We start from the raw sequence: 12781 nt of genomic DNA on the forward strand, positions 1-12781 counted from the left end.
GCGGCGGTCACGTGACGGCAGGCCCGCCTAGCGGCGCCGCGGTCCCGGCTTCCAGCGCCCTCTGGCGGACGCCCGCAGCAAGGGCGCGACCAGGAGGCAGGCCCCGCTGCGGCTCCAAGGGGGCGGGAGCCCTTCTGGCCCGCGCGTCCGGAGCAAGGGCTGGCAGAGCCACCCAGGCAGAGCGCAGAGCTCAAGCGGGGTCCGGGGTCCCAGGCTCTCTCGCCCCGTCCCCTGTGTACGCCTGTCTACGCTTGAACACACGCTGGAGTAAACGGCCTTTTTTTGTTGTATTTTGTTTTTTTTAGAAAAACCAAATGTCTTTATTCCTGAATAGTTTAGTATGGCGGTGGGGTCCCGAGGCCCCTCGAGAGAGAGCCCTGGAGCCCAGGGACTCGGTCTAGAGGCCAGCTGGGGGAGCAAAGGGTGCGAGGATTGGCTCCTCCGCAGTCCGGGTCTTGCAGGGGACGGCGATCAGTCCGAAAGTCTGAACGAGGGAACCCGAGTCCCCGACCCGGCGCGCTCCGACCGTGGGAAGGAGGCTGCTCCGGGCGCCTGTGCCGCGGCGGGTACGGAAACGGCGGCTCGCCCGGAGTCAGCGCCCAGTCCCAGGCGAGACCCGGCGAGCCCGCCGCCCCCGCTGGCTCTTTGGCGGGCGGTAGCCGGCGGCCCAGCCCCCTGTCTACACCTGTTACAGCTCCTGGTCCTCGTAGAGCAGGGCTCCGCTGAAGATGGTGAGCGGCTCCTCCGAGTGCGCCAGCTGCCCCATGACCAGGTCGATGCAGACCGTATCCCCGGCCTGCAGCGGCAGGATAAGGCTGAAGACGCCTAGGGCGCCCGGGCTGGGCTGGCTCTCGGCCACCGGCTTATTCTCCAGGCCCTCAGGCTCGTAGCCACCGGAGTCTATGCGGGCCACACCCAGGTTGGAGCGCGACAGCACGGCCTCCACTTTCTCGTGCCGATGCCCAGTCAGCACCGCACTCAGCAAGTAGCGTCCAGCCAGAGGGGCGGTGAACACGCCTGGGGACAACGGTGGCAGTCAGGAGGGAGACAGGTGGCAGGGGCCAGGAAGGTGTCTGGGAGCCCATCCAGAGCTCCTAGACTAGGGAGGGGCCCACTGGGAGCTTTGCCTCCCTTCTGCGAGAATGTAAGCTCCACAACAGCGGGGAAATGGGTGCTTTGTTCATTTCTGAATCGCCAGCATTTAAAACAGTGCCTGGGCAAGAGCAGGCCGCCCATAAAGAGCTGTGGGAAGATGGGCTCTTCCCTTCCCACCCCAGTCCTCAGCCCTCTGGTGAGAATGATGAAATGAAGGAAAGATTAATGAAGATTAAATGATTGAAGATTAAAAGATTAAATGAAGGAAATGACTAATGAAGGAAAGAACAAGGGTCTCCCCAAACCAGAGAATGAAAAGATTCAGCTTGTCTGAAGAGGCAAGAGCGCGGGCATCACTGCCCCGCCTCCCTGATTCCCGCAGTGCCCAGCCGCCCACTGCCCAGCTTACCAGTCTGTGGATCATAGTAGCCCCCGTCATTGAGCAGGACTCTGTCAAAGGGCACTGTGCCTGGTTCGGACCGGGGCAAACTCAGGGCAGCTGAAAACGCCACCCGGGGCACAGAGGCTGCTGGTGCCCCCTCCACTCCTGGGTGGGGGTGGGGAGGGTGTCAGAGAGGATGCTTGGTGCAGAGCTGCCCAGCCCCCTCCCCTCCCAGGTCTCGACCCTCAGGGCTGCCTGAGGTTTTCCGTCTCCCCAACCCTAATTCAGTTCCCCTCCCTCCCGCATTGAGTGAGAGGAACTTACCCTGTTCACCTTGGGGACCTGTGGGAAGAGGAAACAGAGTAATGAGAAGTACGTCAGCTCTCGTTAAGTCACTCAGCAAACATCTCCCACTGTGCTAGGGGCTATGCAGACTCCAAAGCCCCTGGCTGCAGCAAGAGGTATCGAGAAAAGAAGGAACAGGGGTTCCCTGGTGACCTAGTGGTTAAACGATCTGGCATTATCACTGCTGTGATGCTGGTTCCATACCTGGCATGGGAACCTCTATGTGCCTGGAGCATGCTCCCCCCAAAAAAAGAGCAAGCAAAGACGGAATAGATAGGATCCATTCTGTTCCAACTGCTGGGCCATAAGCCCAGCCCCCAGCCTTTCACACCTCCTCAGCCCTGCACAGGCTTAGCCTTAGTCTTCAACGCAGCAGTAAGGCCACCATAGCCACTTGGCCAACAATGACTATCCTAGCTCCTCGTCACTTTGCTAGTCACTATCAGCCATGTAGAAGCCCCAATTCCCCCCCGCCCCCGTCAAGTTCAGGTTGGAATGTCAAGCCCCGGGCTGCCCAGGGGGGTGGGAACACTGGTTGCAGCAGGGATCTCAGCCCACATACCTGGTGGCCCGATGGGCCCCTTTTCGCCATCCTTGCCTGGAGGTCCTGGAGGTCCAGCAGGGCCTGGGGGTCCCTGCACCCCAGGAGGCCCTGGCGGCCCAGCCTCACCTGCAGGCCCTACGGTGACAAAACTAAGTTAAAGGCGAGCCATACAAGAAGTTTCCAAAGGACAAGGAAGGGGGTGGCTCCGCGGACAGGGTGATGGGGGCCCCTGCTGCCCATGCGGGATACTAGCTGGCAGAGCAGCACCCTGCCTCCGCCCACAGGCCTGTCCGAGCCATCAGGGGAGGGCGGGGAGCTGGGACCTGGCTCGTCTCTTGCGTCCCAAGCCATGGGACAGTGTGGGTCTGTAATTCATGTGGCACAGGGCAAGGAGAAAGGAGACGAGCTTAAAGCTAGGTTGTTGTGGGGTCAGGGGAAGAGAAAGAAAGGACTTGAAAGGGGTCCCCCCGACACCGAGCCTCCTCTTGTCCCCTCACCAGTGAGGTCCTTCAGACTGAGCTGGTGAAGCCGGTCCTCCAGGAGCAGCAGGGAGCTGTTGAGGGCACCGAGCCGCCTGCCCAGGCCGGCCTGCCCCCCCAGCAGCTTCTCCAGCAGGGCTGCCTGGGTCTGGCTGGTGCTGTTGGTTTCCCGTAGCCCGGCCCAGAGCCCAGCCACGTGTCTGGAAAGGCCTTCACGCAGGCCCTGCAGTCCCCCGGCCACCGTGTCCAACCGCTCACAGACTCCTTCCAGGCGGCCCAGTCGCCCCTCTAGGCTGGGGCACTGGCCGGCCTGGGCCTGTCCCTCTTCCAGGCCCCGGAAGCGCTCCTCACTCTCTGTAGCGTGCTCCGTGGCCTCCTGCTGCAGCCTGTTAATCTCAGAGATGATGCGGTCCTTGGTGGCTCCCAGGTCGGCCAGATCGGCACCCTGGCCCTCCACGGTGGTCTGGAGCTCGTGCAGCGAGTCGTTGAGCGAGCTGAAGGTGAGAATGACCTCGGAGAGCTCTCCTTGCAGGGCCTGGAGGGCTGAGCCCGAGCTGCCCCCGAACACGCTGAAGCCATCCAGAGGCCCGCGGCTTGGTCCCCCAACACCCGGGCCGGCCCCAGGGCCCCTCGGGGGTAACAGGGGGCAGGAGCAGCGCTCCACGCCATCCCGAAGGCGGCCCAGTTCCTCCTGGACACCACCGCAGGCCCCACAGCCCTCATCCCCTCGGGCCTGCAGCAGACCCTCCAGCTGGCCCAGCCGCGCGGCTGTGAGATTCTGCTGCAGCGTGAGCTCTGCGGCCGTCTCCTCCAGTGCATCAACGCGACCCTGGAGCTGGCCCACGACCCCCTGCAGCCCCTCCAGCGCGGCCTGCTGGGCCTCCCCAGCTGCTCCCACCTTGTGCAGGCCTGAGCCCACCAGCCCCAGCTGCCCCTCGGTGTCCAGCACCCTGCGCTCCAAGGCGCTGAGGATCTCACTGACCTGGGAGTCCTGCTCCCCTGGGGCCCCAGAGCAGAGCTGCCCACATGCCTGCACAGCCCCTGCCACCTGCTCTTCCAGCAGATCCAGCCGCCCCCCCAGCTCCCCGCTCACGTTGGCCAGCAGCCCCTCCAACTTCTCTAGTTGGCCCTGGGCAGCAGGTAGCCAGTGGCTCAGCCCCCCAGGACGCCGGGGCCAGCCCTCCTCCTGCTCCTCCGAGGGGCCCAGGGTGGAGTTGAATCGGTCCTCCAGGCGAGAGAGGCGGGAGGCTAAGCTGGTATAGCCTGGCGGGTGGCCCCCCTGCCCAGCTGCTCCTCCCAGGTTGGCGCCTCGTCGCCCGCTCAGCACCGTCACTGAGCCGGCCACTACATCCAGCCTCCGCTCCAGCTCGGCCAGCCGCCGGCCCAGCTCCGGAGGGCAGCATTCCTGAGGGGGCCAGCGGCCCAGGGCCTGCCCAGCGAGCTGCCGCTGCCGCTCCTCCACGGAGGCCAGGAGCTTCTCCAGGGCTCGCAGCCGCTCCCGGTCCTCCTGCTGCTGCCGGCGGAAGCCATCCAGCCCCGCCAGGCACACAGAGCAGGACTCCTGCAGCCGCTGCTCCAGCTCCCGCAGCACTTCCTCGCTGTGGCCGGGAGGAGCCGGGGTTGAGTCCAGGGCCCTGCCGCCACCACCACCACCGCTGCCACCACCACTGTGATGGTTGTTCAGATGGCCCAGCTCCTGGTCGTGGGTGGAGACGCGGTTGTCCAGGAGCTGCAGCTGCTGCTGGATCTCATTGAGGGTTTCGTGCACGCCCGGGCGGGCAGCTGCATCTGCTGGCTGCTGCCTCCCATTAAAGGCCGTCTCCACAGCCCTCTGGACATCTTCTGCCAGGCGCCCGCTCAGTCCCTGCAGGACACCCCGAAGGCCCTGAAGCTCCTTTGTCAGGCTCTGCACCTGCTCCTCCAGCTGCTGCACCTTCTCCGATTCCCCAGGACCTGGCGGAGAGGGAAAGGCATGATGAGGCGGGGGAGCTAGACCTCAGAGCTCAGGGCCCACCTCCTAGGAGCTGACCTCCCCAACTGCAAGCAGAGGGCAGAGGTCTCGGCTGATTTGGCCATTCCTTAGCTGGGTGACCTGGGCAAGAAAAGATGGAAGGAAGCTCCATGCACTGAATGCCTCTAAGCCAGCTGTCCACCACGGCTCTCTTCCCTCGCAGCTCCATTAGGCAGAGTCCATTAACCCTTTCCAATTCATGGACTGGGAAACAGAGGACCAGGGAGCTTAATTAACTGGGCCATGGCTATCAAGTTTTATACGTGGCAGAGACAAGTTTCAAACCCAGGTCATCCGTCTGAGCACCAAGCCCAGGTCCTTTCCACTGACCAGAGTGCCTCTAACTTTACAGAAACTGTTTCCACATTTGAAAAACGGGAATGACACTGTCACCCCCTCAGAGCAAGGGAAATGGGAATGTGGGGGAGGCCCTGCGCCCCCTCAACAGTGGCTATTTCTGGCCCCTCTCCACACCACCCCAGGGACACACGCGGGCTCCCAGGCAAGCTGCGGGGGTTCTGGCTGGCTGATGGGCGAGTCAGCCGGAAGTTCCTGTTTGTGTAACGACAGCACATCTATCTCCCTGGCAGGCAAACACGGCACATCCGCAGGGCTGGGCAACGGGGACCACTGCATTCTGGGACCTGCAGTCTCCAGAGGCCACTGAGGGGCCTGGGACCTGTAGTCGGCTGCAGTGCATGCTAGGACTTGTAGTCTCAAGGGTCTATCCCTCGGGCCGAGCTTCTCCAAGGAATCCCCCCTCCCCGCAGCTGTTCCCAACCACGACGTATCTCGGCCGCACGTGGGCGCGCGTGAGCATGTTCTCCTTCGCTGCCTTCCTTTTCTCTGGGTCTCGCTCAGCGTGTCTCTCGCTGTCACACACACGCACACGTACCCGCACATTATCCCTCTCTCGGAATCCCAAGTGTCTCATTCACTCCCTTCCATCTCCTCTGAGCTGGAGCAGGGTTCCCTCAGCAGCCGGGCCCCGCGCGCGCCCCCAGCGCGGTCTGCCACCCTCCTCCCAGCGCCTCCCATACTCACCTTCGCCACCCAGTCCACTCAGGGGGCTGCCCGCGCTGGAGCCGGAGAGGTTGGGGCGGGCAGGCTGGGGCCGGGGGCGCGGGGTGGTAGGTGCGGGACCCAGCGCTGGGGCAGGGCCCTCCGCGCAGTCGTCACCCCCGTACCCCTGGCAGCACCTCCACTCCATGTCCGTCACTGTCTTGTAGGCCACGCGGTAGCGAGGGCGGAGGAAGCTGCGGTACCTGGGAGAGGCAGAGGGAGGCCTGGAACTCCTCCCTGTGCCGTCAGAGATCTGGGCCCCTGTCCTCAGAGACGCGCAACGGCTGGTGGGCTAGGCCTGTGCTGCAGGCTGGGTGCCCCTTCCTGACCAGCATGTGGCCTTGCTCAGTTGACAGCTGTCAGCTTGTTGGCCAAGGGCCAAATCCTTGTTCTTCTTCCCCTTGTCCTGGGACTTTGAACTCCTCTCCTTGAGTGTGACCAGCCCAGAAAAGGCGTTCGGCTGGGTGGTCCGGGTAGGTTTGCCCTCCGTATCCCAACAACCAAACCACTGCCCCAGCATCTCCTCAAAATGGCTCTGACCGATGCCCCTGGTCCTGCCCCTTGCTACCCGCTTTGTACAAATTCCCTGAGTGGGCCTCCCGGCCCAGCCCCCACCAAGCCCCCAACCTCCAGTGGTGGGGTGGAGGGGGCAGTGCTCACATGATGCTGCGGGCACACTGGGGCTGGCCCCAGGCACAGGGCTGGTAGTCAGGCTTGACGAAGGTCTCCACTCCATCCTCAAGGACACAGCTCACTGTCCGGGTCACCACGTAGGCGCACCAGTTCCTGCAGACACAACCCCACCTGGGCCCAAGGGCCAGAGACACACGCCCCAGACGAAGGCCCGGGGGCTACCAGAGGGGCGAGGGAGGGTCAAAAGATGAAGGGCCCTTGGGAACCAGTGGGAGCAGGGCTTTGGCAGGGGCAGCTCCCCCACGCCTTCCTGTGCTGCAGGAGTCGATAAAGACTTTTCAAGATGGGGACAAGAGGCGCAGAATGGAAAACCACAGCTACAAGACGTTGAGCCTCATGGCCGGGGCGCCGGGGGAGCCTCTGAATTCTCGCATTCATTCGTGTCCCTTTCTGTCTCAATCCCCAGCTTGGCGTGGCCCTTGTGAGCCGGCTGGCTGGGTCCCCTGGTAAACCCTCTGATGCTGGCTTCCACCCACCCCTCGGGGGAGAGGACAGGGCAGGCAGGGGTCCAGCTCAGGGTTAAGGAGAGAATAAGCCATTGATGAGCCCTGCCCGCCTTGGGGCTCCAAGTTCTATAGTCTTGGCCCCATTCATCCCCGCCCCTGGGCTGAGGCGGCCAGAGAGCCTGAGAGCCGAAGGGAGCAGAGAATGGTGTCAAAAGCGTGGGTTCCTGGATGGGGCTGAGGGAGCCCTAGAAAGGGATGAAAGTTCTGCCGAGAATCCCAGGCTGGCACGCGGCTGGCAGCTGGCGGGAAGGCCTGGCCGCTGCCCCTCGGGTGGTTTCCCTGGGTACCTAGCGGGGAAGCCGACCCCCCTGAGGGTAGACGGGGTACCTCTCTATTCAGGGGGCCCTGGAAGTGCCCCGCGGGAAGGCGGGCCTGTCAAGAACCACCTGATGGCTGGCCTTCCTCTGCCGCTTCCCTGCATGCGGGAGACTGCCCGACAGCATTCGCAAGGCAGAGGCCAGGAGGCCCCCTTCTCACCCACCCTCCCACCACCTCGGGCCTGGGGCTGGGACCCAGACTCTTACCTGTGGCGGCTGGCGGGCCGGGGGGCGCTCTGGGCCTGGGCTCCCCCGGGGCTGAGGGCCCCGCCACTCCCAGTGTAGAGGCTGTAACCTCGAGGAGGGTAGCTGGCTGCCCCCACGGCTGTGGTCAGCAGGCAGCAGAGGTAGCAGCTCCAGAGGGTGCCGGGGGCCATGGTGGGGGCGGGGGCCCTCAGAGGCACATCCCGGCCTGACCGCCGGCGCCTCTGCCTGGAGCGGGGGACGCCGCTGCTCCCAGGGACAGCGGGTCGTGTCTCCAGCTTCCTGCCGGCAGCCCCCAGCTGCACGCCTCCTCCTCGGCCGCCTGGCCTGACCCCCTCCCCTTCTCTTTCCTCCTCGGGCTCCTGTCTGTCCCCTCCTCGGTTCCTTCCGCTGTCCTCTTCTCCACTTCTGAGGGGAGTGTGTTCTGTGCCCCCCGCCTCCTGCGCCTGGTCCCTGGCCCTCCCAGATGCTGCTCCGTGCGCCTCCACCAGCGGGCCCTCCTCTGGCCTCCCTATCTGTGGTCCCCAATGACCGGATCCTGGGGGTGACAGGGCTTTGCCCCTGTGGCTGCTCAGAGGCGCAAGAGTGGCTGCGGGGCGGGCCCTGGCCTCCCGCCTCCCCCTCTCCCTCACTCCCCTCCCTTCCCCCCTGTCTGGCTGGCGGTCCAGCCTCCCCCTTCCTCCCCCCACCTCTCCAACCATCGTGCGCCACATCTGCTTCTTGTTAACTCCGGGAAAGAGAGGGAAAAAAAAAGGAAAAACAGAGAAATGTGGAGTTGCCGCCGGGCTTGGGGCCAGCCTCTCAGATGGGCCACATGGAGGGGAGCCGGGGCCAGAGCTGGGGAGGAGGCCCAGGGCCGGGCGCTTAGACAGGGAACGGGAGCTGGAGCCACAGCTCTCCTGGGGCCAGGGCAGGCCTGCCCTGCGACAGAGGACCTGAGAGAGGAGCCCAGACGGGAGAGCAGTGAAGGGTGGACGAAGCTGCGGGGGTGAGAGCATGTCACTGGCCAGCTGCCTCCTTTTATAGATGCGACATTTGAGGCCCAGAGGGGGAAGGTAACTTGTCCAAGGTAACAGAGCAAGTCAAGAGCAGGGCTCAGATGAGACTCTAAATAGCACCTAGGTCAGGGGCTTGAGAGGGAAACGGAAGAGAGGAGCAAAGGCCCCCCGGGCCAGGGAGGAAAAGGAGAAAGACCACCGAGGCGGGCAGGACAGTCGGAGGAGTGAGAGGGAGAGGACAGGCTCAGGAAACCGGAGCAGCACTCTGCATGGAGAGGACATGGGTGGGAGGAGAAAGACCTCCTTTTCGAACGGCCGAGAGAAATCGGGTCTCAAGCTCTTTGGGGTGAGGGTCAGCCACATGTGGGGGAGGGGAGGGAGGGAGGGAGGTTGGTTGGGCCGTGTCTACACAGCCTGCAGGAAGCCACTCCCTCGCGTGGAGCCAAGCCTGAAAGCCTCTGAGGCAGGCAAGGAAGTCACCCCAACCGCCAGCCTGTCTGACTCCATCAGCCGCCCCCTCCCCATCTGGCTCCAGTGCTGGGCGGGGTGGGCTGCCTGGGGTAGCCATGCAGAAGTGCTGGCCAGAACTGTCACGTGGAGGTGCCCAGGTAGCACAGGCTCCTCAAGGAGCGGCTGGTTCTGGTGGGTTACGGACACAAGCTCCCAACAGAGAACGCACGCAAGGTAGGACAGACAGAAGGCCAGGGGGCAGACAAATGGAAGCTGTGCTCTGGGTCAGAGGAGAGCTCTTGGAAGAAATCAATGTTGGGGAAAAAAACCAAAGAACAGAGACGAGGAGAGGGGAGAGATTTCAGGTTGGGGCAAGGGGTCTGTCTCAGTTTCCTCACCTGTAACATGGGAATAATAAGGAATTCCCATCATGGCTCAGTGGTTAACGAACCTGACTCGTAACCAAGACAGTTGTGGGTTCGATCCCTGGCCTCACTCAGTGGGTTAAGGATCCGGCGTTGCCGTGAGCTGTGGTGTAAGTCGCAGATGTGGCTCGGATCCCATGTTGCTGTGACTGTGGTGTAGACCGGCGGCTATAGCTCCAATTAGACCCCTGGCCTGGGAACCTCCATATACCACAGGTGCAGCCCTAAAAAGACAAAAACAAACAAACAAAAAACCTAAATAAAACATGGGACTAATGACACTACGCTCCTTCTTAGGTTTGTGAGGGTTAATTCATCCACATGGAGCATTCGGAATAGTGCCCAGCGTATGGTAAATGTACCATAAGTGTTAGTTCTTTTTCGTGTCAGGGAGGTCCCTGGTAGCCTAGCTTGGGTCACGGCTGTGGTGTGGGTTTGATTCCTGGTCTAGGAACTTCTGCATGTTGCAGGTTCAGCAAAAAAAAAAAAAAAGAAGAAGAAGAAGAAGATGTAGAAGAAGAGGGCCAGAAAGCCAGAGAAGCTGATTGTGGGAAAATCAGGGAGAGGCTAAACGACTGGTTAAGGGCTTGGGTTACAAGCTGTTGAGTAGGGGGTCAATACACACCCGGTAAGAAGGTATTTTTGGCAAAAGCAGTGGGCGGGGGGTTAGGGCACAAGGATGCTGGTTCCAGCTCCTCCTCTAAGGAGCTCTACCACTTTGAGCAAATCCCCTGGCTCCTCTGTCTGTCTTCTAAATGCTACATTGCAAAGTGACACAGACTTGGAAGAGAAGGCTGGGACTGCCTGCGTGATGAGGGACCCAGTGAAGGGAGACACCAGAGAAGATTCCAGGCTTTGAGCCAGGATGGGTAAGTCGAGAAGAGGCGTGGATTTGAAGGAAAGAGAGATGACCTTGGTTTGGACATCCTGAGTTCAAGGTGAGTGGAGCACATCCCCATGGACGTAAACATCCGCGAGACGGTTTGCAGTGTGGGTCTTGATTCTGGGAACCGTTTGCAGGACCGTAGTCTGAAGCCCTGAGAAGGGCGGATGCCACTGAATCGTCAACGTGCCTCTTCTGAATGATCTGCCTCTGAGGTCCTGGGGCCCAGACGATGAGCCTGAAGAACGGGAGAAAGGCTGGCAACAAGACAGGATGGTGAAAGTAAACACTGGGACCAACGGAACTGGCAGCGTGTGGCTGCTCCTCAGCGGTGAGGGGTCAGCACCGAGGGAGACGTGAGGGAAAGGGTCCTGATTTCAAAGTCCCTGTCAGGGGAAGCTGCAGCCCTGTCCCTGCTCCGCATCAGTTCTAGACCCCGGCCCCGGCCCTGGCAGGAAGCCAACTCCCTTCTGCTCCGGGTTGCCCTGGCTGCCGCTATGAGTTGGCTCTCTCTGCTGTGCCCCCTCTTTGCTCCCTTCAGGGGCCTCTGGCAACCTGAAAAATCACCCCAGCCATCTGGTCACTACCCAGTTGTCACCCATTCCTTTGCCTGCTCCCTTAAGATCAAAACATCTATTGTATTTTAAGTGCATCAAGTCAAAATGTTGGCTTTGAAACCTAAGGGCAGTAGGTTGCATTTCATTTAGTCCTGTAATTAGGAGCCAAGACCTAGGGCCTGACACGAATGTTTATGAGATCTCAAAGAAATCAGTGATGCTGGGCTCCCTGGGGAGGCCAATTCCTGGGTTCACTGGGAGGCCTGAGATGTTGGGCAAGCCGGCTGCAATGGAGACTAAGGTTAGAGAGAATGCAGCCGTGGTGGCGGTGGTGGTATTGACAGGCAGCCACAAATTTTCAAAGAGAATGGCGAGAGAATTCCTGAGACCAAAAAAGGCTGAGAGTCCCTGGGGCACTAGGACAAGATCTATTTTATAACCTCTCCAAGATAGGAGATTTCCAAGGGTCTAGTCCAATGGGAACTCTCGGCTATTACCAGGCAAGGAACTCAGGCAGTCAACCATCACTGACTGAGCAGTGAGCTCCTGGGCCCGGGGCCAGGACAGACGGGGCACGGGCAGAGAGGGGCATTTTCTATCCACGGCTCTCTATCTGAGACTGAGTCGTGGGAAGAAAAAAGGGCAAGTAATATGAATTGGGCCTTGGGTCATGCGAACCCAGACAGGAATTCCAGGCTGGGGGGACGTTTGAGCCAGAGTCGACTCCTGTACGAATGCACACATTTTCTTTTTCCTTCCAACACTTCCCACAGGTACGATACTTGAGGAGGCAACATTCTTGGACTCAGGGCTCAGCCTTCATTTTCCAGATTTTGCTCTTCCACCCCTGAGCCTAATCCTGACCATGTCTTCTCCTTGAAAAAAATGTCACACTAATAAAATTCACTGAATTATTATTTAAAAAAATTTTTTTTGTGTGTGTCTTTTTGCCTTTTCTAGGGCCACTCCCGTGACATATGGAGATTCCCAGGCTAGGGGTCCAATTGGAGCTGTAGCTGCCGGCCCACGCCAGAGGATCTGAGCCGCGTCTTCAACCTACACCACAGCTCATGGCAAGGCTGGATCCTTAACTCACTGAGCGAGGCCAGGGATGGAATCCGCAAGCTCATGGTTCCTAGTCAGATTCGTTAACCACTACGCCACGACGGGGAACTCCAAAAGTCACTGAATTATTAAAAAAATAAGTCACACTGGAGTTTCCACTGTGGCTCAGCGGTAATGAACCTGACCAGTATCCATGAGGATGCAGGTTTGATCCCTGGCCTCGGTCAGTGGGTTAAGGATCCTGTGTTGCTGTGAGCTGCGGTGTGGGTTGCAGACGCAGCTTGGATTCCACATCGCTGTGGCTGTGGCGTAGGCTGGCAGCTATAGCTCGGATTCAGCCCCTAGCCTGGGAACCTCCTTATGCTTCAGGTGTGGCCCTAAAAAGAAAAGAAAGAAAAAAAAAAGAGTTAAAAAAAGTCGCACTCATCACAGAGATGAAGCTCCACACATGTCCCCCGCGCCCCCCTCAATCCTCTCTCCCTCAATTCCCCCCAAGATGAGGCTTCGCCTGTCTCACTTCCCACCTATTTTTCTACCCCCAGCTTTGTCCAAGGTTTGTGAGTTCTTAGCTGAGTCTAGTTTAGTCCTGGAGACCATTTTAAACTTAGTTAAAATGTTCCTCCAGGCATGAGGCCAAATGACCCATTCGAGGCTGAAATGACCCATTCAAGGCTGATAAAGACTCGCTGACCTAGGCACAGGAAGTTCTGGGAGGTGAAGGGCATTTTTGGATGGTTCTAAAACAAATCATTTTCTGCCTGTCCT

At 60.4% G+C, this 12781-nt stretch overlaps 1 protein-coding gene and 1 long non-coding RNA gene across 4 annotated transcripts; one reads left to right on the plus strand and one right to left on the minus strand.

Annotated features, from left to right (window-relative positions):
• On the minus strand, window positions 269-8287 carry EMILIN1 (elastin microfibril interfacer 1). 2 transcript variants are annotated; one of them, XM_003125303.4, is made up of 8 exons: window positions 7642-8287; window positions 6579-6704; window positions 5901-6121; window positions 2864-4798; window positions 2385-2501; window positions 1802-1819; window positions 1505-1642; window positions 269-1017 (listed from the first exon to the last, which is right to left on the minus strand). In XM_003125303.4, exons 1-8 carry the CDS (start codon window positions 7809-7811, stop codon window positions 689-691), a joined length of 3054 nt encoding a protein of 1017 aa, XP_003125351.2. In that variant the 5' UTR covers window positions 7812-8287; the 3' UTR covers window positions 269-688. The 2 variants fall into 2 exon arrangements, with proteins under 2 accessions (XP_003125351.2, XP_005662732.2); XM_005662675.3 differs by lacking the exons at window positions 5901-6121; window positions 6579-6704; window positions 7642-8287 and adding an exon at window positions 5347-5474.
• On the plus strand, window positions 8364-11878 carry LOC106509868. 2 transcript variants are annotated; one of them, XR_001307817.2, is made up of 3 exons: window positions 8364-10449; window positions 10532-10732; window positions 11725-11878. It is a non-coding gene; the product is annotated as an uncharacterized LOC106509868 (long non-coding RNA). The 2 variants fall into 2 exon arrangements; XR_001307818.2 differs by having other exon boundaries at window positions 10532-10725.

This window comes from Sus scrofa, chromosome 3 (genome assembly GCF_000003025.6).
Source record: "Sus scrofa isolate TJ Tabasco breed Duroc chromosome 3, Sscrofa11.1, whole genome shotgun sequence".
NCBI classification, from domain to species: Eukaryota; Metazoa; Chordata; class Mammalia; order Artiodactyla; family Suidae; genus Sus; species Sus scrofa.